This window comes from Myotis myotis, unplaced genomic scaffold (genome assembly GCF_014108235.1).
Source record: "Myotis myotis isolate mMyoMyo1 unplaced genomic scaffold, mMyoMyo1.p scaffold_m19_p_10, whole genome shotgun sequence".
In the NCBI taxonomy this organism is placed as follows: Eukaryota; Metazoa; Chordata; class Mammalia; order Chiroptera; family Vespertilionidae; genus Myotis; species Myotis myotis.
In genome coordinates, this window is record NW_023416314.1 from 7,314,026 (window position 1) to 7,340,465 (window position 26,440).

Consider the following 26,440-nt stretch of genomic DNA (forward strand, 5'->3'; position numbering starts at 1 on the left):
CTCTCCTCCCGGTCCCAGCCTCCCACCCACCGAGCGCGCGGCGGGGAGCCAGGCCTGCGGAGTGCGGCGCGCCGGCCCCATGGCCCTGGACGTGGAGCAGCGGCTGGGCAGCCTCGCCGTCTTCACCCGCGACGACTTCGAGGGCGACTGGCGCCGGGTGGCCGGCGGGGCTTTCGGCCAGGTGTTCCAGGCGCAGCACAGGCGCTGGCGGACCCAGTATGCCATCAAGTGCTCCCCTTGCCTCCTGCCAGACGCCACCAGGTACCTGTCGCCCCCCCCCCCTCTCTTTCGGGAGGAGAAACTGAGGGCAGGGGCTCCGGCAGGGGCCATCAGGGTGAGGTGGGCTTGTCTCCTCGGCCTTTCTAAACTCCAGCCAGCGGCCAGGTTCCCCAGGCTCAGCACGCGTTTGTCCTGTGACTGCATGCAGCTGGCACCACACCTGCTGGTGGAATCCAGAGGTCGCAGGGCAACAGGAATTACCCTCCAAACTGGTCCTGCCTCCTTCTTCCTGGCACCTTCTTCCTTCTGGGTGTCAGGGTGGCGAGGGCTGCTCTCGGTGGCCCTCTGCCACCCTCCTACCACCCTCAGCACCTCAGGGCGGCAGGGCTGGGCTGGCTGGGAGGCTGTGCCCTGCCCGGCTCTGTGATGCTCAGTGACCTAGGGAAGCAGTCCTCTCCCATGGCCGTCCTGGCCCTGCCCAGGAGTGCAGGATAGAGGAGGCCTGGGGGATGGCAACCCCACCCAGGCCACTTGCTGGCTCTCACAGGCCCTGCTGGGAGGTCAGCCTGGAATGCTGCCATGTCTGTCCTCACCTTTGTCTTAGGCTCCCCCCCCCCCCCCCCCCCGCCCTACCTGCACCTCTTCCCACTGTTTCCACCATATCTGCCTTCTCCTGAGATGGGCTCCAGTCTCATTCCCACCTGATTTGCTGGTCCTGGCTGCGCACTTGTCCCCTGTACGGCCATGAAAGAGACACTCGGATGCGAAGTTTGAGGATGAAACCCATGTCTTTCTCCCACGGCTCCTGGGCCTTCAACTAGAGGGCCTGGGAGGGAGCACTCTTGTTGGCATGGTATTTGGATGCTCTTTGTCCTGTTCTCTGTACCAGCTCCCAAGACACAGCCTCAAGTCCCACACATTCAAGCCCGTCCCTTCCTAATTCCCAGACCCCCACCTGTTTCAAGTGAGATAGCTCCAGACTCACCCACCTTCCCCCTTAACACCCGCCTGTTGCTTTGGGGTAGAGATAGATTATTCCAGGATTTGTCCAAACCATCTACAGCCTTTGAAGTAAAGAACAAAAGGGAACAGATGGCATTGGCAGACTGCATTGTTAGACACTGACAATAGCTTCTGCCACTTTCCTCCTAAGTCCCAGGAACTCCCTGGGTGGAACGGGGTGAGGGATTTGATGGTACTTTATGCCTGCCAAGCATGGAGTACTATCCTAGGAGTTTTACCTGTATTACTTCACTGGATCCTCCTTTCATCTCCTCATTCATTCATCCTCTTGGTGAACGCTTATTGCCCTACTATATGTCAGGCACTGTGCTAGACCCTATGGTATAATGATGAATACAACAGATACAGCCCAGTTCTCCTAGAGAACAGCCTGGAGGGACAAAGACATTAATCAGTTAACCGACATGTAAACTAAGTGTGTGCTGCTGTGAGAAGTATTACGAGGAAAGAGAGATGTATGGTTCTATGAGAGCTTATTAATAGCGCTTGACTGAGATCAGAAAAAGGCTTTCCTGAGGAGGTTCCACTTGAGCTGATATGTGAAGGATGAGTATGAGTAAGTAGGTGAAGAGGAGAAAACTTTCCAGGAAGAAGCAACAAAGTGTGCAAAGGGCCCATGGCAGGAGGGGAATACTGAGTAAAGGATGGAAAAGTGGCTGGAGTTGAGCGAGAGGGAGCAGTGGAGAGCTCTGAAGGCTTTGCAATCAGGTGGGGTTGGTGGTGACAGGGAGGAACTGATCAGGATTGCAGTGTGGAGAGTGGATTGGAAAGTTAGAGTGGATGCTGGTCCAGTTAGGACACTGTTCTCATTGTTCAGACAATGAGACCAACAATAGCACGCCTGGGCCTTGTCTGTCCCTCCGCTGCCAAAATAAACACTGCTGTGTTGTGATTGAGTGAAAGGGAGAGATTATGCAATATTTAGGAGGTAAAAATCCACTCAAGATGGTGCTGGGTTGGCTATAGGGGTCGCAACGAGGAAGGGAGTGTGAAGGTTAACTGGATGTCTGGCTTGCCCAAAGGAACGAGGGTCCACTAGAATGTCTATTCTGTGAGAGAGAGTCTGTGTCTGTCCTGTTCCCCACTCTCTCCCCAGTGCCTGGCACATAGTTGGTGTTCAGTAGTATTTGTTGGACTGTATTGTTGACAGTAAACAAGGGAAACATGAAAAGAGGCCCAGGTTTGGAGAGGAAGAGCATGAGTTCTGTTTTGTACATGTCGAGAAGAGTCATCTGGTAGCCTTCAGAGTAGAGGTCTGAGCTAACGATATTAAAATGTGTGAGTCATCTGTTAAGCATAATTAAAGCTAGGACATGGATGACATTCATTCATTCATGCTAAGTATTGAGTGAAGAAACCAAAATCTCTCCCTTCATGGAGTTTATATTCTAATGGAGGAAGATAATAAATAAGTGAACAAGTAAATCAATAAATAATTTGATCTATGGCGCTTATAGCCACCTGATATTATCTTGTTTAAAATACCTAAGGAGAGTTGAGTAATCTGATCTTCCAAGAAAACATTTAATCTAGGAATATTAATTTGTTGGCCATCTGTGTATGGGGGATAAGGATTGCCAGAGTCGGGGTAGGGTTGCTATTTTATATAGACTTGAAACCCTTACTAATTAGGTACTATTTGAGTAGAGATTTGAGGCAAAGAAAGAGCAAGCCATATTAAGGAGAGGTATTCTAGGCAGAGGGAACAGCAAGTGCAAAGGTCCTGAAGTGGGAACATGCTTGAGATAATGGAGGAGCAGCAAGAGGCCAATTTGGCAAGAGCAGAGTCAGGAAGGGAGTGGTTAGTAGGAGATGAGATCAGGGATCTGTGTCTGAGGGCCGATCATGTGGGGCTTTGTAGGCCATTTTAAGAACTTTAGCTTTTACTGTTGTTGAGTAGAGGCCCCTAGAAGGTCCTGAGCAGAGTAGTGACATGCTCCGACTGCCATTTTGAAAATATCACTCTGGCTGATATTCTCTGATTGAGAATAGATGGTGGAGGGTAAGGGAGAGAAGCAGAGAGGCCAATTAGGAGACTTGGGCCAGGATGCCATGGCTAGAGGTGGTGAGAAATGATCAGATTCTTGCTATATTTTAAAAGTAGAGCTGGCAGGATGTGCTGAGGGACTGGTGTGGGAAGGAAAGAAAGAGAGGATTCAAGGATGACACCAAGACATTGAGGACTAGGAGGTGGAGGCCCCATTCACTGAGATGAGGGAGGAGCAAGAGTTCAGCTCTGGTCATGGTAAGTGTCAAATACTCAATTGGAGATGCTAAGATTGCCTAGAGACAGAATACAGAGTGAGAAGAAGAAGGGAGAGGGACTGGGGCTGGGCCTAGAGGGAGAGTACAGAGTGAGAAGAAGAAGGGAGAGGGCCTGGGACTGGGTGTAATGATCCAGAAGTAGGAAGAGGAGACCAGAACCAGAGGCAGAAATTCTGCAGAATGTTGGCACACAGCTGAAGTAAGTTAACATTTTGAGAAAAAGAGATTGAGAGATCTGACCCATAAACAGATAACTGAACATTGTTCATAGTCTAGATTCCAATGTGGGGTCATTGGTAACCATAGCAACAGCTGTTCAGTGAAGTCCTGAGACCAGAAACCAGATGAAAAAGGCCGGTGGGAGATAAGGAAAAGAGCAAGACCACAGGCAGGACCAAGGCTTTCAAGAAGTCCGGTGTCCAGGGGAATTATGCAATTCCCGCTGTTCCAGTTCACAGTCCAGACACTGATGTGCAGAGCTTGCCTGCCCAGGGCATGCAGAGAGCAAGTGGTGAAACTGGGATTTGAATCAGGGCACAGTGCCCTCGGATCCCTTGCTTTTTCCCACTTCATGACAGATATCTCAGTTCCTGTGAACTCAGAGGACGCAAGGATTGACAGTTAAAAATATCACAGAGGTGACGGGGAGCTCTCTGGAACCACAGGGAAGTGGAGAGGAGAACGGGAGAACCGGGACTGGCCAGCCAGCCCAGATTCGAGGAAGAGCAGGTGCCTCTTCCTGGAGTTCAGGAGTGTTTGGCTGGCTTCCCTCAGGGGCCCCGTGAGCACATTGCCAGCAGCTTCTGACTGCAGTGCCAACACAGCTCTGCAAATACACCACAGCTCTGATGTGAATTGTCTCGTTGAAGAAGCAACCAAAATGTCATTTCTCCCTAATCCTCATCCTGCAATTCCCAAACAATTCGTAGCAATTTGCATGTTCACTGCTCTGTGGACACATTCAGTGAAAAGAGCGAGAGGGTTTGCAAATGCTTGTTTTCTAAGGCCTTCCCTTACGTCTTGACTTCTGTTAGATTCAACAAAGATATATTGTGCTGTGCATGGTAATGTGCTCTGGGGAGCACCTACACGCATCATATTACAGTTTCTCCTAACATGGGATACCATGCAGCTGTTGAAGTTCTTGCTTCAGTGGCTGCAGAGAGAATAACAATGTAGGGAAGTGCTCAGGCTACGAGAACCAGCCCACACCATGTGGCGGGATGGGAGAAAGGGGAGGAAGGAGTGAAAGGTGGGAGGGAGACAGAGGCCTTGGAAATGTGTTGTAAAAGAATATACTAAAGTATTGAGAGAGGCCAAATTTGAAAGGTTGGAATACTAACAATTTAATTTTTTTCTTTATAACTCTCTGTATTATCTAGATTTTCTACAGGGTGTATGTATTACTTTCATAATCAAAATGGCAATAAAAACATTTTAAAATGGAAGCAGGAGGCATAATATTGGCCCTCCAGGGGCTTGCAATCTACTGGGGGAGATATAGACAAAAGGCCAGAATTAACGGCAGACTTTTTTGTTGTTGTTAATCCTCACCTGAGGATATTTTTTTCATTGATTTTTAGAGAGGGTGTAAGGGAGGGAGGGAAGGGGAGAGAAAGGGGAAAGAGAAAGTGAGAAACATCCATGCTAGAGAGACACGGCCAGGGCTGGGGATCAAACCTGTAACCCAGGTAGGTGCCCTTGAGCGGGAGTCGAATCCACAACCCTTCGGTGCGCATTCTGGTGCTGTAATTACTGAGCAACACTGGCCAGGGCTACCTTGCAAACTCCTTTACTTCCTGTCTTTTTTCCTGCTGGCCGTCTAGAGCCTAGCCCGTGTGTCCTCCTGGCCATCCTTCCAGGTCTCTCCTTCCTCCTATTCCACCTCATGAGCTCCCAAGCCTCCTCTGGGTCTGCACGGGCTGGCATCAAGCCTAGGCTGTGTGTTCTGCTAGTTGTTCTTGTAACTGATAGTCACCTCCTTTCACCTCTCACTCCATCCCCCTCCACAGCTCTGATGTGAATTGCCTCATTGAAGAAGCAACCAAAATGGAGAAGGTCAAGTTTCAGCACATCGTGTCCATCTACGGGGTGTGCAAGCAGCCCCTGGGCATTGTGATGGAGTTCATGGCCAACGGCTCCCTGGAGAAGATGCTGGGCACACACAGCATCTCCTGGCAGCTCAAATTCCGCATCATCCATGAGACCAGCCTGGCCATGAACTTCCTCCACAGCATCAAGCCGCCTCTGCTCCACCTGGACCTGAAGCCAGGCAATATCCTCCTGGACGGCAGCATGCACGTCAAGGTAATTGCCCTGGTCAGCCTCTGCCCCCTTTAACTTTGGAGTCTCCTCCCGGTGGGCAGGATTATCTACCTGTCTGACTGGCCTGTCAAGAGCTTTAAGCAGTTTCCTTCATGAGTGAATACTGAAGGCAGCAATCACACCTAAACCAGTTGGGTGAGCAGTGGAACTGGTGCGTGAAGCCGGGTATCAGGATGCCTGCAACAACCCTCTTTGGGCCTCAGTCTTCCATTTCCGAGGTGGGAAGAAAAATCTCTGTCCTTCCCATGCTTTGCTTCAGGTGGGGATGTGTGTAAATGAGATGGCCCTATAAAAGGTCATGATGGCCATTTTTTTTCAGTTCCTAAAATATGCCACTCTTTTTCTGCCCCAGGACTTTTTAAAAAATATATTTTTATTAATTTCAGAGAGCAAGGAAGAAGGAGAGAGAGAGATAGAAACATCAATGATGAGAGAGAATCATTGATCAGCTGCCTCCTGCACACTCCCCACTGGGGATTGAACCTGCAACCTGGGCATGTGCCCTTGACCAGAATCGAACCTGAGACTCTTTAGTCCACAGATTGATGCTCCATCCACTGAGCCAAACCAGCTAGGGCTGCCCCAGGACTTTTTTATGTTCTGTTCCCATTGTCAGGAACAGCACTCCCCTCTCTCTCCTCCTCCCCCTGCCCCCCTTTATCTAACAAAGGGCTAGTCATCTTTCTGTTCTCAGCTTAAACATCACCTCCTCAGGGAGGTTTTCCCTGATCCACCCTGCAAGCCCCTGTAAAATACCCTTATTACACCTCTGTCTCTTCATATTGCTAATTCCCATTGTAAATATATAATATATAATACTAGAGGCCCGGTGCATGAAATTCATGTGTGTGTGGGGGGGGGTTCCCTCAGCTAGGCCTGCACCCTCTCCAATCTGGGACCCCTCGGGGGATGTCCAACTGCCCCTTGCAATCCGGGACAGCTGACTCCTAACAGCTCACCTGCCTCCCTGCCTACCTGATCACCCCTAACCCTTCTGCCTGCCTGCCTGATTGCCCCTAACCACCTCTGCCTGCCTGATCACCCCTAACCACCTCTGCCTGCCTGCCTGATTGCCCCTAACTGCTCCCCTACCAGCCTGATCGTCCCTAACTGCTCCACTGCTGGCTGGATCGCCCCTAACCACCTCTGCTTTGCCCTGCACCCGGGACCCATGATTCCCTCCTCTGGCCAGTCGCAGGCACCCGGACCTGGCCTTCCCTCCCTCTGGCTTGCTGCAGGCACCCAGGACCCGGGCTGGCTTCACCTAGGTTGGCCGCAGCCACAGGAGACCATGGGCGGGTGGCTTCACCTGGGCCATAGCCGCAGGCACCAGGGACCTTGAGGCAGGTGGCTTGTCCCTCTCCCGGGCTGCAGGTGCTGGCACCCAGAACCACCAGGCAAATGGCTTGTCCTTCTCCCGGGCCACAGCCTGGCTGATCCCCTTTCCTCTCTCATGAGCTCCTTTGTGCCTGGCTGGTCCCCATTCCTCTCTCCCCAGTGTTGAATGTCTGAGCAGTTCCTGCACTAGGGCGCAAGGGTGTGATGACCATTTGCATATTAGCTCTTTATTATATAGGACATGTGACACTGCTTCATTAGTGACTATACCCCTTTCTGAATAACCACTTGGGACAGGAGTGGGTGTGAGGGTTCTCATCTTTTCTATCTGCTGCCTCAACCTCAGTACCCAGCCGAACTGGCACTCAGTGACTGCTCACTCAGCATATGAATGAATTAATGGATGGAGGTAAAGAGGGGGTGCATATCTGTGGTGTAAATGCTTCAGGACCTGTGGAGATGGGATGGACAGACGCTCACCAATGAGCAACTTTGTCCATAGTCCCTCTGGATGAAGGCAACACCTCCCAAGTATGTACTATGCCAGGCATTGCTTGGAGTGCTTTTGGCTTATGTACTCATTTAATGTTCATAATAGCACTATGAGTTAAGGACTCATTATTTCAGGCTTATAGATGAGGAAATGGGTTCTGAAAAGATAAGGTCCTCCAGATCACTGTGGGAGAGCTGGGCTGGGAAGGGGAGAGAAACAGTTCTATGGAGGCAAGAGTGTTGCCCCCGTCCTCACCCCGGGCTTCCTCCCAGATTTCGGACTTTGGCTTGTCTAAATGGATGGAACAGTCAACCCGGATGCAGTACATCGAGAGGTCGGCTCTGCGGGGCACCCTCAGCTACATGCCCCCTGAGATGTTCCTGCAGAGGAACATGGCCCCAGGACCCAAATACGATGTGTACAGGTGAGAGGGGGGCTGGCCCCATCTCCATACCCAGGAAGTAGCTTGTCATAGCCTTGCCTGGACCCAGGGCCCAAAGGACAGGGTAGGGCAGGGATGAGGTCTGCCTTCCCTGCCCCCATGGGAGGGGGAGGCATGGAGAGGGGACTCTGGATGGAGAGAATTTGCCTGGGATTGTGTGGCCCATGGGGCCCCCTGACCAGGAACACTTTCCCCATTTGCAGCTTCGGGATTGTCATCTGGGACGTCCTCACTCAAAAGAAACCATACTCAGGTAGCAGACGGCAGTGGGACCCTCAGATGGGGTCCTGGCAGGGGTTGTGGGAGGGCTGAGGGTTCATGGGGACAAGGCCAGGGCAGGTTTATGTTGTGGGGTACTCTTCAGGGATTCCCATCCATACCCACCTTCCTTCCTCCCCTACTTTCCAGAGCTCACCTTACAGTGAAAGGTGGGGTGAAGGTCAGCCCAGGCCAGGCTTTTTGCTCTCATTCCTGTGCTCCTCCCTGCACCTCCCACTCCCACCCTGCTGCCGAGAATGTCAGGGAAACAGACTGTCAGGAAACTGGGATAACCCAGTGGAGCTGAAAGTCAAGTTCACCATTAGGCCTATTGGTCAGCCTTGCTATCTTTGGACAGCAAAGGTCAATAGGGTGGGGTCATGTCTGGTCTTGGGTTGGGAGGTGGCTGAGGTTGGACCAGATACTTAGAACCTAATGTGGACCTGCAATCTAGCTGTTTACTCCCCATGCATTCATAGGGGCCCTGCTGGGTGCACCACCCTGTGGGGTCCTCAGAGCCCCCCTTCTGCCCAGCCCCTCTGCCCACCCTCCCCCCCAGCGCCCTGCCTTCCAGCACCCACACTTCCTGGGCTCCTCTCGCAGGCCTCAATATGATGAACATCATCATCGGAGTGGCTACGGGCATGAGGCCCTCCCTACAGTCTGTCTCTGATGAGTGGCCAGGGGAGGCCCAGCAGATGGTGGACCTGATGAAGCGCTGTTGGGACCAGGACCCCAAGAAGAGACCCTGCTTTTCAGGTTCTCACCTGCCTGGCCTGCCCAGGGAATGGGGAGTAGGGCGGGGCTGGGGTGGGAAGGGTCAGGAGAGGAAGTGGGGCCCCAGGCCACTCTGAGGGCTCTGCAGAGAGGCCTGGGGGCTCTGGGCAGCATGCAGCGCTGGGAAGGGGTTGGGGTTCAGGGCAGCTGGGGACTGGGGCGGGTGCGCGGGGGCGGGGGGGGGGACAGGGGGGGGGGGTCTGACCTCTGGGAGTTGCCCTGAGCCTGTGGGAGGTGCTTAGAAGCCCTTATTTCGGGAAGGCAGCTGGGCCTGGCTCTGCTGCTTCTGAGTTCTCCGGGTACTACTTACTGTCGCCATTGTAAATGTTCCCAGACCAGGAGCTCACTGAGCAAACATGCCCATAGGCATGAGTGTGAGCACTTAGAGTTCACCTAGTCCTCCCTTCATCTGTGAAGAAGGACTGACCCTCAGAGGTCAGTGACCTGCCACGTGGCCCCGCTGAGCGAGGCTGGGACCGATCTTTTCTGCCTGCCTCTGGGTGCACATGTGCGATGTGGGTGAGCCCAGGAGCAGAGGTGGGGGTGGGGGCACAGGAAGCGTAGCGTATCCACAGTGGCGGAGGACTGCTAGTCTGCCTGTGGCTTCCTTCCTTTCTCTCTCTCTCTGGTGAAGCAGACATCACCGTCGAGACGGACCTGCTGCTGTCGCTGCTCCAGAGCCCTGTGACAGACCCCGAGAGCGAGGCCCTGGCCAGGAAGGTGTCCTGCAAGCCGTCTCTCCGCTGGCCCCGGGAGGTGGGTGCGGTGGCTGGGCATGGTCTGTGGCAGGCAATGGGGGTGGTGTACAGGTGTGGCCCTCACAAGGCCGCCTGGCTGAAGGGGAAGTGGGGACCCAGCCCTCATTGTGCCAGGGGTCCCGTTTCCCTAAGTATGCCAAGGTTCTCTAGGGCTAGTGGTGGGCGTGGACTCTCTCAAATGTGTGGGATGAAGCAGAGGCCTGTCCTGCAGGGGGAGACCTCAGCTCGCCCAGGCTTCCCCACTCTGGACATCGGCACCATCACTGTTCTCCTGTCCATTCCCTGACTTGCAAGCCAGCCACGGTTGGTGTAGGCCAGTGGTCGGCAAACTGCGGCTCGCGAGCCACATGCGGCTCTTTGGAACCCTTGAGTGTGGCTCTTCCTAAGCCTTAGGAGTACCCTAATTAAGTTAATAACAATGTACCTACCTATATAGTTTAAGTTTAAAAAATTTGGCTCTCAAAAGAAATTTCAATCGTCGTACTGTTGATATTTGGCTCTGTTGACTAATGAGTTTGCCGACCACTGGTGTAGGCTCCCGGCTGAACCCACACAGCCACCCTGCTTGCCATGTGGCCCAAGGGGAAGTCAAGGCCCTGGGGCACCTTTTTCTAGCAGTCTCCCTGATCAGGTTTTCCTTTAGACACAGCTGGTGGTGGGAGTGGCTAGGAGGGGGGCCTCTGAGCACCTGGGGGATGTGAGTCCTACCCCTGAAGGACAGTACTGGGGAGAGGGAAGGAGTGGCGGATGGCATGGACCAGAACGGCCCTGCTGATCCACCCTGGGTCTCTGGTTCTCCCTCCCCAGGTCAGTGAGGAGGTCAGCCAGGAGCTCACAGACAGCGGTGAGTCCAGAATGCACATCAGGAGCCAGAGAATTCGCGGGGAAGAGAAAACCACACCATTTTCCCAGCCTCCCAGGCCCCCTCTCACCTCCACCCCCCAGGAATTAGAGAATGAAAAAAAAATGCCAATGCCTGGGCCACCTAGACCAGTGGTCGGCAAACTGCGACCCCTGAGTGTGGCTCTTCCACAAAATACCACGTGCGGGCGCGCACGTACAGTGCGATTGAAACTTCGTGGCCACACTCAAGGGGCCAAAGAGCCGCATGTGGCTCGCGAGCCGCAGTTTGCCGACCACTGACCTAGACTAACGAAATCAGAATCTTGGGATGCTGGGGAGTGGTGGGGAGGGCAATCTGTCTTCACAATGGTAATATGAGGTGGGCGTTGTTTGTGTCCCCTTTAAGGATCAGGACCTGGAGGCTCAGAGTCAGAGTTGGCTCAGGGCACGTGATGCTGAGCGGTGGGTCAGGATTTGCACTCAGGCCTTGCCCCCCGTTCTCAGGGGAAGAACTGCACAGAGACCTGGGTGTCAGGAAAGCTGCTTCTCTAGCCACTGCCCCGCCCCGGGAGGTACTTCAGGAGGCAGAAGGGTGGCTGAGATGACCTCTGGGCAGGTCAAGGTTCTTTTCAACCCCACCTCTCTCCCAGCAGACTTAGGAGGCGACTTGAAGCGGGTCCTGCAGCTCTCGGACAGTGAGAGCCTGGTCCCCAGCGATGAGGAGCTGCGCATCTACGAGAACAAGGTCACCCCCCTCCACTTCCTGGTGGCGCAGGGCAGCGTGGAGCAGGTGAGGCTGCTGCTGGCCCATGAGGTCGACGTGGACTGCCAAACGGCCTGCGGCTACACGCCCCTGCTCATTGCCGCCCAGGACCAGCAGCCTGAGCTGTGCGCCCTGCTCCTGGACCACGGGGCCGACGCCAACCTGGCCGATGAGGACGGCTGGACTCCGCTGCACTTCACAGCCCAGAATGGGGACGACCGAATCGCCCGCCTGCTCCTGGACCACGGGGCCCACGTGGATGCCCAGGAGCATGAGGGGTGGACCCCGTTCCACCTGGCTGCACAGAACAACTTTGAAAATGTGGCACGACTTCTGGTCTCCCGTCAAGCTGACCCCAACCTGCGGGAGGCCGAGGGCAAGACCCCTCTCCACGTGGCCGCCTACTTTGGCCATGTCACCCTGGTCAAGCTGCTGACAGGCCAGGGGGCTGAGTTAGATGCTCAGCAGAGAAACCTGCGGACACCACTGCACCTGGCCGTGGAGCGAGGCAAAGTGAGGGCCATCCAACACCTGTTGAAGAGTGGGGCGGCCCCTGATGCCCTTGACCGGGATGGCTACAGCCCACTGCACACCGCAGCCGCCAGGGGCAGGTACCTTATCTGCAAGATGCTGCTCAGGCATGGGGCCAGCCTCGAGCTGCCGACCCAGCAGGGCTGGACACCCCTGCATCTAGCAGCCTACAAGGGCCACCTGGAGATCATCCATCTGCTGGCTGAGAGCCATGCAGACTTAGGGGCTCCCGGCAGCATGAACTGGACCCCCCTGCACCTGGCTGCCCGCCACGGGGAGGAGGAGGTAGTGGCAGCGCTGCTGCGATGCGGGGCTGACCCCAATGCTGCCGAGCAGTCAGGCTGGACACCCCTCCACCTGGCGGTGCAGAGGGGCAGCTTCCTGAGTGTCATCCACCTCCTGGAGCACCACGCAGACGTCCATGCCCGCAGCAAGGGAGGCTGGACCCCTGCCCACCTAGCTGCCCTGAAGGGCAACATGGCTATCCTCAAAGTGCTGGTCAAAGCTGGTGCCCAGATGGACGTCCAGGCTGGGGAGGGCTGCACACCCCTGCAGCTGGCCCTCCGGAGCCAAAAGCAGAGCGTCGCCACCTTCCTGGAAGGCAAGGAGCCCTCGCTGGCCATTGTGGGCAGTGCTGAGCCTGGAGACCAGACCGAAGTATAGACACCTGGGCTCTCCTCTCCATGAGGACGAGGGGTTGGTGAAGTGCGCTGGGCTTCTGGCAGGGCCCCTTCCCTGTACTTGCCACCTAGTCCCCTGCATGATGGACGGACAGGAAGAGGCACGCTGAGGTTGCAGCCAGGGAGGGGCCCTGGCTTGGAGAGGTCCTTCAACACCTCCCCCAAGTGCGAGTCCAGCAGACCCAGCCTCCTCCTCCTGTACCTGGACTCGAGCCCCCAAAGTGAATTCCCTTCTCATTCCCAAGACTCCTGCCACCGTTAGCCAGCTGCCCCTGGGCTCACAGGGCCCTTTGCATCCCAGGAACCCGCTCTGAGGACAAAGGCACAGAGGAGACAGAAGTGCTCCCCCAGCTCAGGTCTGTGTGACTTGGCCCCTTACCTGGGTGGGGCCAGGAGATCCAGACACCTGCACTTCGTACAAGGGCGGGAGCTGAAAGTCCAGAGGACATTCTGCTTATCATGTACCGGCCAGCCGCCCTGCTGCTGCACTGACCACACCTTCGCCGTGGCCTGGTCCCTCTTGGAGGGAAGGAAGGTGGTGCTCCAACTTCCCACAGGGGATCCTGTGTGGACGCTCAGTTCTTGGTCTCCCTGACCACCCTTCGCTGTGTCCACTTTGTGTGGCTAAGTTCAAACCCTAAAGTCAATAAAGCTGTGATTTGAGTCTCCCCCTTAGAGATAGACTGGCCTGTGGAGCCTGGCTGTACAGGGGCCAGTAGTGTTAGATGGGGTGTATGTGTGCGTGTGTGTAAGATCCATGAGTTCACACGAGGAGGCCCAGGGGGCAGGAGGAGGGGGTGCTGGGGAGGAGGAGGTTATCTGGGTTCCATGGCACTCATCGGGCAGGCCTTTCTTGTGCAGCAGCAGCGGAGAGCTCTCCTGTGACCACAGCGTGCCCACCTCAGCTGGCTGGGCCTGGCCTGCTGGTTATGGGGCAGGTTGGGACAGGGCTGGGACTGCTCACACTAGCCTTGTGTGACCGAATGCTGGCTCAGCGGTCGGCTGGCATCTGCTTCCTCTCTGGCTCTACCAGGGCTGGCAACCCTTGGAAGGGGGTGGAGGGGGGCTGTGGTGGGGGCAAGACAGGTGACCTAGGGGTCCCATCTGCCCTCTCGACCTTTCCACACTGCTGGAGCAGCCCCTCCACTCAAGGATGTTTTGTGGTTGTCAGAGAAAAGGAACCTTCTGCCCCAACTAATGGCCAGCTCCGTCCTCAGCCAGTTGGCAGGCCATCTTTGCGTGCCACCCTCCCCGGCTGCATGCAGCGCCCTTAGCTGGCAGGCTTACCTCAGTGTGGCCTGAGGGCGGCAAAGCAGACACCTGTTGCCCATGTACATGCCAAGCTCATGCGTCATCTTCAGCAGAGCTGGGAGCATCTCGTCTCCCATCCTGTGGTCTCTGGATTGTGGTGCCAGCTCATGGGTCCCAGACACTTCACCCCACCATGCCGCAGCCTAGAGCCCCACAGAGACCCCGGCAGCTCTGAGCTGGGTGTGCCCTAGCACACTAGAATCTCCCGGGGGAAGTGTGTGAGGGGGTTGTTAGAGCGGCTTATTAAATATCTGGCGCTACCCAGAGTCTCCGGGACAGCATCCAGGCGTTAGGTGGAGAGCAGCCAGGGCTGAGAACACCCACCAGGGGGCGACCTGTGGCTTCTCTCTGTGCCATTCCTTAGGGATCCAGGAAGACAGACACTGGCCTGCAGCCTTTTCCTCTCCTGGTAGGATGAGTGGGGAGTCTTGAGGACGGGGGCAGGGGGCACTGAGTAGAAGGTTCCATCCTCCTGCTCCTTGCTAGCCTCTTGGCCCATTCTCCTTGTTCTCCCTGAGACTAAGCCGGAGGCACGGCTTGTAGTTAAAAATGTCCCTGGAGTTCTGTCTTTGCCAGAACGTGCTGGAGTGGAAGAGGGAAGGGGCGGGGCTCAGTGCTGTTTGCCTCTTGCGCCCTGAGGTCTGGGTCTGGCTCCATGTCAAGGGTTGGGAGTGAGCGAGAGAAGGGATGTGGGCTACATATTCACACCAGGGGAGCCCAGATTGATCCCCGGGAGTGGTCGGGAGAGAGCCGCAGAGGAACAGTGGTGTCTGTCTTACTCTATTGGAAAGGGTTTGAGGAAAAACCTTGAAAGAAAGGAGTTAGAAGAGTTAGGTCATCCTTCTGCACTTATTGCCCTATGGATGGCAGGGATTTCATGAGATTCGGACAAGACTATCTCTAGGAAGCATTTCAACCCTGAGGATCCCAGGGCCCAGGTTGAGGTCCTAAGACCCCTGCTTCCGCTACTTCTTTCCTCTTAGAGATAACGGAGCTGGGGGTTTTAGACGGGCCCCGGCCAGCACCGCCCTTCATCGCCTGCTAGCACCTTCTTGTCTCTTTCCAGCCCCCCCTTTCCAGGCAGACCCAGCATCCACCTTGAGTTCAGACACAGACACACATAGCATCCACCCTGCACCCACTTCAGCGGCTGCCTCCTAGCAGTTTCCTAGGGATGTTTAGGATTGGATGTTAGTGAGGCCCTTGAAATTCCCAAGGAGAGGGTGTCCAGTTGAATTGCAAACCATTTAGGGAGATTGGGGTTGAGGAGGATAGGAACGTCTCAATCTCCACTTGGATGTGATATTAACCTTTTAAGCTCGCCGTGGCCCAAACTGAGCATTCCCTTGCCCTCCGCCAGCCTGCTCCTCACCCTTCCTCCCTCCCATTAGGGGAAGGTACCTAAACTCCTAGCCTAGGAGTTATTGTAGACCAGCCTGCCCCACAGAACTTCCTGGGAGGGTGGAAACGCTCTCTGTCTGAGGCTGTTCAAGAGGACAGCCACCAGGTCCGCGTGCTGCTGTGAGCATTTGAAATGTGGCTGGTGCAACTGAAGGAGCACATCTTCCACTTCAGTGAGTTAAATGTAAGCATCCACAGTGCAGTCCGTACTCTTCAAGATCCAGCGTGCCTATCCCCACCCAGGAAGCCTTCGCTGACTGCTGGCTAGAGAGGGTCGCTCGGTATCTACGCCCCCTGCAGGGAGGTGCAGAGAGCGCCTTCCCTCTGGATGAGCGCATCCCTGCCGGTGCTTATTTCTGCATCCCAGCCCTCTAGGCATGCCATCCAGGCCTACTGACTCCGATGATGGCTGCGGGGTTGTTGCTGTAAAGTAAGAGACAGAGGGTAGTGGCTAAGCTGGACTGAGGCCGGGGAGGGAAGCTCTGGGCGCCTGCGATGTGGGGAGACACGGGCTTTGAACACAGGTGGACCTGGATGCCAGTCCTGCCTGCCACCTGCTAGTGGTGACTTCAAGTTGCTGGAACTTTCTGAGCCTGGTGCACAGCCACAGCCAGCTGCTTATCTCACTGGTGGTGGTCACAGGAGAATCAGAGCCTTGTGGGTCGGAAGGGGGAGCAGTTAGCAAGCGCTCAACATGTTCGCTTCTTGCAGTTTCTCCCAAGTCAGAGGAACTTTTCTCTTGGAGGGGGGCTCCGACAAGCCAGCTTTGGGGAGCCTTTTGGTGGATGCTCAGAGGAGCCACTGCTATTTTCCGTTGCTGGCCCACCCCGGGGAGGAAGGGGCCGTGTGCTGTAGGGCAACGTGCTGCAGGGCAGCATGGCACCACCTGGAACACACCTCAAGGCGCATCAGGCCAGCTGCAGGGCGGGGAGCCCACTGTGGGCCGTGCCCGCTGCCACGTAGCCCCAATGACCATCCGTAGATGGGATTACCCTGAGCTCTGGACCCAGCCAGTGGGCTTAGTGTAAGCAAAGCAGGGGAGCCGTGTCTGCATCCACCACGGAGGGCGGGGCCAGGGCTGGCGTTGGTCCCTACTCGGTCTTCAGCCGGGCAGAGCAGTGAGGGCTCAGCCTGCCCGGAGAAGGGCCGGAAGATAATACAGGCGAGGGCAAAAATAGGCATACAATTGTTTGTATGGTCAATAACACAATAATTAGTAAATAATAATACAAGAATAAACGCTGTGTTTCAAGTACTCACACTGTAAACCTCCTGTTGTCCACCGCAGTACAGAGGCTGTGGGAGGGGTGGACCCCGCGCTTGGGTGTGTAGCAGGACTGGGGTCAGGTCAGTGTTTCGGGCTAGGGGTCACAGAGCAGCACTAGACCTGGCACGTGTCTCCTCCCGGCAGTTTCCACCCTCTCTTGCCCACCCCAGGCTTTCCCAGGGTGGGGGGGAGCGGGGGGGGGGGGGGGCGGCCGGAGCCCGGCCTCCACAGACCACGCTCTCAGGGGGCGGACAGGGTGGAAAGTTTGGAGTTGAGCCTCATCAGAAAAACCCAGAAGGTCTGCTGCCAGAGCTTTGTTCCTACCAAATCCCAGCCCCTCCCCGTACCTGACCTGTCCCTCACTTCACCAGCAGCAGCTGCCCCCAGATGCCAGGTAGGCTGCCTCCCTCGCTCCGGCCCCACACACACCTCCAGGCTTCGGGACAGAAGCCAGGTGTGCAGACGGGAGAAAGCCCACACAAGGGCCGCGGCCCTGCAGCGTTGCTGGTGGACGTGAGGCCCCTCCCGCCACCCTCCAGGCCGCATGCTCTGCCCGCAGCTCACACCAGCTTTACGGCAGAGCTGGGGTAGGAGAGGGAGTGGGAAAGTGTTCTTATCACCGCCCCCTTCTCCCTGACCCAGAACCCTAAAAAGCCAGGGTGGGACCCCCCCCTTGGAAGATGGTCTGCTCTCTCGCCACCAGCTTCTGCTTCCCCGGAACCCCAGGACCAGAGCCAGGGCAGCTGGTTGGCAGAGACCTTCAGGAACTGGTGCCCTGACTCGCCTCTGGCTGCTGAAGCCACACTAGATGCTGTGCCCCTGCCAAGCACCCCCCCCCACAACACACACACACTCATTTGCTGTAGCAGCTGGTCACAGGCACCCCAAGGATGGCCCCTGAAAGCCTAGTCCGGAATGGGTTTCTTTCTCTACCTCCCTTTTTAAAAATGCTCTGTCCATACAAGCCTCCTCCCACTTTGCTCAGGGCTGGTCAGGAAGTGGGTAGAACGGACAATGTAAGACAATAGTCAGAAGACTGGGTTCAAAGGCCAGCCTGCCACCCAGGCCACCACCCTCTATCCCAGGAGTATATGGCCTGTCCCCTGGAGGTGTGAGGAAAGGGGTCACGTGGGGGCAGGCCCCCTATGGCCCTGCCTAGATGGGAGTCAAAGCCACAGACACAGCCTGGGCCCTAGGGCTGGAAGGGCAGGGCAGCGGTGGGCCACAGGCTGGGCAAGGCATCCTTGGGACAGGGGTGGTGTGGGAAGGGATCAGAGAAGTGGGTGCATTTCCAATGTCCCCAAGGCCGGCCAGTCCTCACTTCCTGGTTGCTGGCAATTGGCTGCCCCTGTCCGCAGGCCACAGGAAGCAGGGTCAGCAGTTGCTTCTCTCGGGGGCCTCCTGATCTGCCATTCAGGAAGTCCTCTAATTCCCTACCTCCTTGCTCCAGGCCAAGGCCCACCGGGGCTGCTGCATCCCACGGCATCGTCGCCACTCGGAAAACGGTGCCCTGGTGCTGGGTCTCCACACCCAGCCAGAGCTCTGCCCGGGGATGTGGAGCTCTGCCATTACCTTGTGATTCATGCCCATTGTCCACTGTCCCGTGAGCTTCGAGAAGGCAGGGACCCTGTCCACCTTCTTCACCATTTTATTCTCAGTGCCTTGCTCAGGGCCTGGAGCACAACAGTGGCTCAATAAACATTCGCTAAGACAACAGCTGGGTGGATGGATGGATGGATGAAGGGATAGAGTTTTTCCTGCACCATTTGCCTTCTCAATGCCCAGGACATCTCCCCAGCCCATGACCACCTGGGACTCCTCAGGAACCCCCAGGGGAAGAATAAGGGCCAAAGCTTTGAAGACTCACAGCCACGTGCGGGCACCTGAGAGGACACACGTGGTTGCCCCGCCGCGTCTGAGCAGAGAGGCCTGCCCTTAGGAGCGCCTCCTTGCCATGCTCTTGGGGAGGTGGGGGGCCTGCACCTGCTATCAAGGCAGATGGATGCTTCTTTGACTAAAAGTCAGTCTACAAAAAAGACAGGCACAGGGGAAAGCAGAGAGAAGAGAGAGTCAGAGGTCGGTAGCCTGCCCAGCCTCCGGCTCCCTTTCCGCCCTTGCTGTCAAGGCAAAGGGGCCATGTCAGGGCCTCCTGGGAAAGAGCCAGAACCTGGGCCACCCCCTTCCACCTTGGCGTTCCTGGGCCCCACACTCATTCCTTTGCCCCTGAAGTACTGAGGGGGGAAGGGGTGGGGCCCAGCCCGCCCCCTGCCCACTCTAGCTGTCAGTCTGCTGTCTGGCAGAGAGTTGAAGCTGCATGACAGCTGTAGGCACTTTCCCGTCCCTCCTCCCGCCCATGCCTGCCCTATTCCCCTCTCCTCCCTGCCACAGCCCCTCCAAGCTGCTCTGAGGCAGCCTCCCTCCCCTCTCCTTCTCTCAGTCCTTTCCTCCTTCTCTCCCTTCCTTCCTTCCCATTTTCCTCTCTCCCTCCCTTTGTCATCTCTTCCAATAACCACATCTGATAAACCCATATGATTTCATAAGATTTCTAATGACAAGATGAGCTTTTCATTTCCATCCAGGTCAAGATCTTTTGCAGACTGAGTGTGTGGTGTGGGTGAGTGTGTGGTGTGGGTGAGCGTGTGCTGTGGGTATGTTGGCTATGGTGTGGGTGTCAGCAGCTGAGAGGCCCTTGGCGCTTCTAGCCCCCTTGGGATCTGGTGCCTCCCCCAGAAGGTGGGCACTGGGCTATCGAACCCCCAGCAAGATGAGGGACTGTTTTGCCCTCCTCTGGGATCCGGGTGCTCCTGGGGACAGGAGCCTCTCCCAGAGCTCAGGGCCACGTTCAGGTTCAAGGAGAAGATCCCAGTCCATCATTAAGTGTTCAGGGCAAGTTAAGTGCTCCGAACTTCGGTGCTAAAAATATTGCATTTAGCATGCAAATTATGCCCTGACAGCTCCCGAGCTGGGCCGTGGGTGCCGGCTCCTTGTTTGTCATCACTGCTGTTATTCTCAAGAAGTTGAGAATATTTCTTCTTCATGGGGTTGTTTCTCTTGCTGGGTCATGGCCCCAGAAGGCTCGGAGCTGTGATTGGATTGGAGGCAGAGGGGAGGGACCAGGCCACGTCCTTCAGGGCCTCCCTGCTTCCTGAACTTGCCCTAAACAGGGCCCTGACGTGACACGGAAGAGGGGCAAGGGGCAGACAGACACAGCACAGCGGCACCGCGAAGGCCACCTTCTCCACGGAGCCTCTGCCCTGGGGGGCGAGAGGGCTGAGGATCGATCCTCCAGGGTGCTGGGCCCTGGAGCAGGAGAGTGGGATGTGGGGACAGCCTGGCTTCCCTCTGGCAGCCCCTGTCACTCTGGCGGTTAGGGGAGCCCACGGTGTGCTTGGGATTCCCACGGGAAATGTTCTTGCCTCCATCTTGGCTGACGGCTGAGGGTCAGGGCCACCCAGTAGCAGGACGGAGGGCACTCAGCGGCTTGAGAGGAGAAGGCGGGAGGAGGGGAGACACAGGTACACACACCTCCCTGGTCCTCCAGGGACCTCTTCCTTTCTTCTTTCCCCCACCCTTTCCTGGAGGGTGTGCAGGGTGCCTCTCCACCCTCCCCGCACAGACACAGGGCTTGGCTGCCTCTGAGGCGAAGGACAAGGTGGCGCCATGCCCATTGGCACCGTGTCCGTCCCCAAGGGGCCGCCAGGTGACTTGTCAAAGTTTTATTGGTGTAGTGATGTTACAGAGCCTGGGGCTGGGGGCTCCCCCAAATGCAGCTTCCCATCCTCCCTCAGGAGGGCCAGGCCAGGGCTCCTCCCTCAGCAGGGCTCCTCCAAGGCCCAGGCAGTGGGAGGGAAGGGGGGGGGGGGGAGGAAGAGAAGAGGCAAAGGAAAAGGGAAGTGGTTTTGTGGCATAGTATGGCAGGAGGCAGCCCCCAAAGAACCTCAAACACCCCCATCCAGGCCCCAGCCATCTTCACCCCTACCCCAGGCTGGCTAACATTTGCTACAAGAAGTTCACCTGAGTCCGTCAGGAGGCGGCAGGGTGAGCTGAGGGGTGGTCTCTGAGGGAAGCAGAGGCTCCTGTCGGCGGGAGAGTGAAGACTTTTGGCTTGGGCTTCCCTGGGGGTCACTCTGTGGTCTGATATTTACATGAGTGTCCCCAGAAGGAGGTTAGCTGGGGCCTTGGCAACAGCCCTGGCGTGGGCCTCGTGGGCTATGAAGCGTCCATGCCTCCCCACCGTCCCCTCCAGCACAAACCTGTGGGGACCAGGCTGAGCCCAGCAGAGGGCGCAGCCTCGAGCCTGACTCTGGCCCCTGCAACACCAGCTCCCGAGAAAGGCCAGAGCGGGCTGCCCTGTCTTTGGTGCCAAAGAGAAGGGTCTGGAAGTGGGAGGGGAGCTCTGTGAGCTGCCCCTGAGCCACCGGGTCCAGCCCAAGGGCTGGCACCACGCCTGGCTCTCTACACTGCCCTGGCAGAGTGAGGGTATTCCGACAGTGTGGGGCGTGGTGTCGAGCTAACACTACGGGGCCTGCCAGGCAAAGGGAAGTCCACCCCACACCCTCCCGCCCAGGGCTCCTAGGGACTGTGGCCGGCGCCTGGCAGGGAGGTGGGCAGCGGGTCAGCAGTGCAGGAGCTTCATGAAGGCCTTGCGGAACTCGATGTTAAAGGTCGTGTAGATGATGGGGTTCACGGCGCTGTTGACATAGCCCAGCCACGTGAAGGCGCTGTACAGGACAGGTGGGATGTTGCAGTCACAGTGAATGTTCAGGATGTGTGTGATGAAGAAGGGCAGCCAGCAGATGATGAACACGCCTGGGGGAGAGGGTGGGGTCAGGCTGGCCCAGGGCAGGGGGAAGATCGCTGGGAGGGCCTGCACTCAGCGGGCCCCTGGATTGCATGCTGCAGGCCCCAGCCCAGACCAATGTCCGTCCCACCCACTCTGCCGACTTGCTGGGGTGGGATCCTGGGTGTCAAGGCATCGTGTGCACAGGATACTTTGCTGGGACATTGGGGTCCCTGAGAGGGAGAGGTGCCTGTGAGGGCAGGACTGCCGGGCAGAGACCCTGTGGACTGGAGCAGAGGGTCCAGCTTGAACCCTGCTCAGTCGCTCCCAGCGGCATGATCGACCTGCTGTGACCCTGTGCTCTCATTTGTGAAACGAGGCTAGTTACACCTGCCCCACGCACATCACAGAGCTGTCGGTGGGCGTGGAGGTGGCACACACTACCCAAGTGGGCGTGGGGGCGTCACACACTAGCCGGGTGCTACCTGGAGGACAGGGTCACATCAGTCCTTCCTGTTCCCAGCCACCCACATCAATCCCACCCAGATTTTTGACCTTTAGCATCTGGTTTCCTAAGGGACTTTCATTTGAAAGCATTGCCTTGTGGACAGGGCCCGCTGACAGCCATGCCCTCGTTCGGATCGGGCTCTCTCATATCCCTTCTTTAAATTATTTACAACTCTGGTCCCTTAGGGTCTTGGTTAAGCGCAGGGGGACTGAGTTTCCTAATTCCTCGGGAATAGCAATATTAATAAAGATCATAATGATAACGCCTGTGTGCTCTGTTGCACAGTTTAGAAACAGCCTTCCCCACCGTCTACCATTGATGACCACACAGCCTTGAGAAGTAATCTACTCGACTGACCGGACTAGAGGGGAAGTGGCTTGCCAGGGTTATGAGGTTCTGGGTTATGATGGCAGATGGTCAAGTTCACATGCTCTTGAGTCAGACTCCCTAAGTTTAATTGTGGGTCCTCGTTGGTCAACTTATAGGACCATCCTGAACCTCAATTGCTCCATCTGTAAGCTGAGCATGATTATGGAGTCTACCTAATAGGATGCACCCACAGGCTTGGCCTGGGCCTGAGAAAGTGCCAGTCCCACGACTCGCCAATGCTGGCTGGGAAGAGTGTGGCAGGTAATGGAACCTGCAGTAAGGAGCCCCTCCCTCGGTCAGGGCTGGGCAGAGCTGGGTGTGGCCGGCAGCAGGGCCGACTCACCAAGCACGATGGCCAGCATCTGGGTGGCTTTCCTTTCCTTCTGCTGCGAGAGCTTCCTGCGGCTCAGGGTCTTAAGCGAGGTCCGGGTTTTGCCATTGGGCATGGACTGGATCTCAAAGATCTTGGCAATCTTGGGGTGGTCTTTGGCATGCCCATTCTTCTCGGGTTTGGCGGAGCTGTCAGGAGTGCCGTGGAGGCTGTGGTGGGATGCGTCGGGGAGGGTCAGCTGGTGGTGGCTGGGCGGGATGGGGCTGTACCGGGTCCTCTCGGGTGGGCTGGTGCTGGAGAGCATCTCCATCTCCAGCTCCTGGGCTCGGCGCGCAGCCTCCTGCACCAGGCAGAGAGCTCAGGTAAAGCTAGGCAAGTCTCAAGCAGGAGCCACCCAGCCGCACCTGGCCTACCTGGCCCCACCTGGCCTCGACAGGCCTCCCGGCTCTTCCCTACCTCCCTCTTCAGATGTCTGCCAAAACCACAGGTCACAGAGAGGCAAGGACAATCACCCAGAGGCAGGGCTGTCTGGGTACAGGAGCCAGGACCCACAGCAGTCTCTGCCTGTGCGGTCATCTGGGCCCCTATCCCAGAGCAATCCTTATGTGTCCTCGGTAACCCCATAACCATTTGGGGTGGGGTTACTACCCAGGCGCTTCTCTTTTATTCACTGAGCAATATTACTGAACGCCAGCTAAGTGCAGGGTGCTGCGCTAGCTGCTGGGGATGAATCGCTGATGCATGTCCTGGGCCTGCCCACAGGAGCTCATGCTCAAACTGCATAGAGGGCACTGCTGTTCTCCCTGCAGGCTCACCTGCAGCAGCCCTCACACGGCTCCATTTCTCTTGGGTCCCCACACCCTCCCTGCTGGTCTGGTCTGGGGGGCCTCCCAGGTTCTCCCTTAGGTTCCCTTGTTCTAGGTTCTCAGCCTGAATTGCTGAAATGCGGCCTCACTGTGTGCCCAGGTGTCTTCCTGGGACACTACCTCAGCCCTATTCTGAGTCCCTGTTTTGGCACCTGCCTCCTAAATGGCTCCTCTGAGTCCTGCTCTTGCTGTGCAGGTAAATGGTGGGGGCCCTGCTCCCTGAGGACACCTGGCCCGGACTCCACATGTGGCCCTCGGTGGGTTTCCTGAACCACCCGGGGAAGGAGACACCTGCTGCTTGGACCCTGCTGCTACTACCACTGGGGTTTGCTGTGATTCTGCACCTCTGGGCTCTCCTTAGAGGCTGCACTTCACACCAACCCTACGGCTGCTCAGCTCCCTCCTCCCCTAGTGCCCACCCAGCCTCCAGCCCCAGAACCTGGGCAGCTCACGCAAGTGCAAAGCACAGCAGAGGCGTGGATTTCAGTCACAGGAGTCTGGGTTCGGTTATGTGCTCTCTCACTAACTACTCAGCTTTGGGGGAGTTACCCAACCTCTCTGAGCCTCTGTTTCCTCTTCTGCAAAACGAAGGTGGACGTGACCAATAAGACTTACCTCCCAGGGTTGCTGTGAGGATTTGATCAGATAATAGGAATATGGTAGGTGTTCAATGAATGGCAATAGCCATTATTATTTTTATCTTGTTATTAAGGCCAAGTTCTTTCTCCCAAACATTTTTTTGTGTTAGAAGACCTCTCTGGGCCTTGCAGACTTGAGCTGCCCTGCGCATGCCTGTAGTGAGGTGGGTGTGGTGAGTCGGGCCTCCTTCTTTGAGGGAGCCAAGAAGGTGCTTATCCCTTTGAGCAGTGGGGGAGGTTTCTGAGAATCATGGCAGGTGGATTTCCCTAGAGGTGGGCACACCTGGCTGTGGGTTCTGGCCTAAACACTTACCAATCTTCGCCTGTTCACAGGGAAACTGCCATTAGACTTCATGATAACGGTGCAGAGTTTCATGTCCTCGGGGTGAGTGCAGCTGCCCTGTGGAGTGAGCCAGCACACTGGTCATCACGGGGAGGAGGGCGGGCACAGAGACCCAGTGCTGGGTAGTCAGGCTGGGCACAGGGGCTCAGAGGAGGGCAGGGAGCAGGAGGCTAGGGGCCTGAAGAAGCAATCGAGGTCAGGAGGCAAGAGGTGGGCAGGACAAGAGACAAACGAGCCCTGACTTTTATGGAGCACCTGCCAAGGGTCTGGCGCCATGCTAGGCAGGCTCACATCTCTCTCACACTGAATCCTCAAGACATCCCTGTGAGGTCGGTATTATGAGTCCCACTTGACAGATGAGGAAACAGAGGCTTAGAGAAGTTAAGCAAGTTGCCCAAGGTCACTCAGCGAAAGTGGCAGTGCCAGGATTTGAACCTGATGTGTCTAACCCCCAAGCTCTTATTCCTTCCATGCCCACATACTGTCTTCCTTGGGGAGGGCTGAGCAGAGAGAATTCACAAGAAATGGGGGAAGGGCGGTTAGAGGGAGACAGAGTGGAGAAGTAGGCAACAGCAGGGGAGGAAGGAGGAGTTGTGTGCAGAAGGGAGGAGGGAGAGTGTGGGAAGTAAGGAGATGGGATGGAGATATCCGAGGGAGGGAAAGGGAGACAGAGGGATCAGAGTGAGGAAAGGAGAAGTGAAGAAAAGAGGAGAGGAGCCCAGGAGGGTGCCAAGGGCTGCTGTGTTCACATAAAGATCTCCAAGCAACAACTTCTCCCAGGTCATTCCCTCCACCCTCCCACCTCCCACTCCTGGAGATCCAAGTCCCTTCACTGAGGTCCAAGCCTTTGAGGTCCAAGCCTGCTCAGAGCTCCCCATCCTGGACTCCCTCCTGCTGCGGTGTCCCAGGTCCCCACTGAGCACTAGATGACCCACCTCAGTGATGGTTAAGTGGGGACCTTGGAGGGGAGGGGGATCTTGGGACCTTGAGTGGGGTCTTCAGGTTGGCCCTGAAAGCCCGGCTGCTGCGCTTGGTGTTGACCCGCTTCCGGCGCCTCCGGAGGACTATGTAGATCTTGATGTAGACCAGCAGGGTGACGATGAAGGGCACGTAGAAGGAGACGACGGAGGAGTAGACCACGAAGGCGGGGTTGGCGATGATGCACTCACTCTGTTCTGGAGGAGGGAGAGCACCAGGAGGGTGGGTCAGCAGGCCCAGGGGCCAGAGTGTGGCCCCTCCACCAAAGGGGCAGGGCACGGGTACAGAGACTATACTAGACTTCTACGGTGGCCTGGAAGGGCTAGATGCAAGCAAATGCACAGCCTAAGTCAGAGCATTAAACAACCGTGAGCCAAAAAAGCTAAGCTGTGATTGACCGCTTCCAAGTTTTTCCATTAATATTCCCTTACTACACCGGCATTAGTTCTGCCACCTATGAGCACACAAGTGGAGCCAGGATGTTTGGGAAAAATGCCCAAAGAAATTTATTTTAAGAGAGTAAGCTATTATTTTAGCCTTTCCTGTATGCTGTGGGGGGAGGTCTGGAACCTTTTAATTTTAGGGGCAAGGTCACTGGGTTTTGTTTGCTGAACTCACCTGTGTTCCCAAGCTCCCTCCAGGTCTAGTAGATGTCTGCCCGCTATCTCAGGGCCTCTCCAGATTAATCCGAGCATATTGAGGCCTGTTCCTGCTTCTTGTAATTCCCACAAGAGTTAGCTTTGTACCAACGCTTCATGGCTTCATTGTGCACTATTGCCCTGCAGTGGTCTCCAGAGGCACCCCCGCATTGCTCTTGCCTCCCTGACGAGAGTGAGCTCGAGGCCACACCAGCAGGCAGGCACGGTGCTTCTTCTGCCTGAGTTGTTCCAGCTGCCTTGTGAAGGGCAGGCCATGGGGTGCCAGCCTCCAGCT

At 56.4% G+C, this 26,440-nt stretch overlaps 2 protein-coding genes across 4 annotated transcripts in view; one reads left to right on the forward strand and one right to left on the reverse strand.

Annotated features, from left to right (window-relative positions):
• Positions 1-79: 79 nt before the first annotated feature.
• Positions 80-13,390, forward strand: ANKK1 (ankyrin repeat and kinase domain containing 1). Of its 2 annotated transcripts, none has more exons than XM_036324405.1 (8): positions 80-261; positions 5,520-5,814; positions 7,936-8,087; positions 8,309-8,358; positions 8,967-9,122; positions 9,778-9,896; positions 10,706-10,742; positions 11,392-13,390. In XM_036324405.1, the coding sequence occupies exons 1-8, from the start codon at positions 80-82 to the stop codon at positions 12,696-12,698; spliced, it is 2,298 nt and encodes a 765-aa protein (XP_036180298.1). In that variant the 3' UTR covers positions 12,699-13,390. The 2 variants fall into 2 exon arrangements, with proteins under 2 accessions (XP_036180298.1, XP_036180300.1); XM_036324407.1 differs by having other exon boundaries at positions 11,395-12,698.
• Positions 13,391-20,395: 7,005 nt separating this feature from the next.
• DRD2 (dopamine receptor D2) overlaps positions 20,396-26,440 on the reverse strand; it is a 64,169-nt gene continuing 58,124 nt past the window's right edge. The window contains exons 5-8 of one of the 2 annotated variants that reach the window (XM_036324408.1): positions 25,514-25,704; positions 24,500-24,586; positions 22,695-23,022; positions 20,396-21,503 (exon numbers count right to left, since the gene is read on the reverse strand). In XM_036324408.1, coding sequence (XP_036180301.1) covers positions 21,310-21,503; positions 22,695-23,022; positions 24,500-24,586; positions 25,514-25,704 — 800 coding nt within the window. In that variant the 3' untranslated portion in view covers positions 20,396-21,309. The remainder of the gene's footprint in view (positions 21,504-22,694; positions 23,023-24,499; positions 24,587-25,513; positions 25,705-26,440) is intronic. The other variant, XM_036324409.1, reaches the window with a different exon arrangement.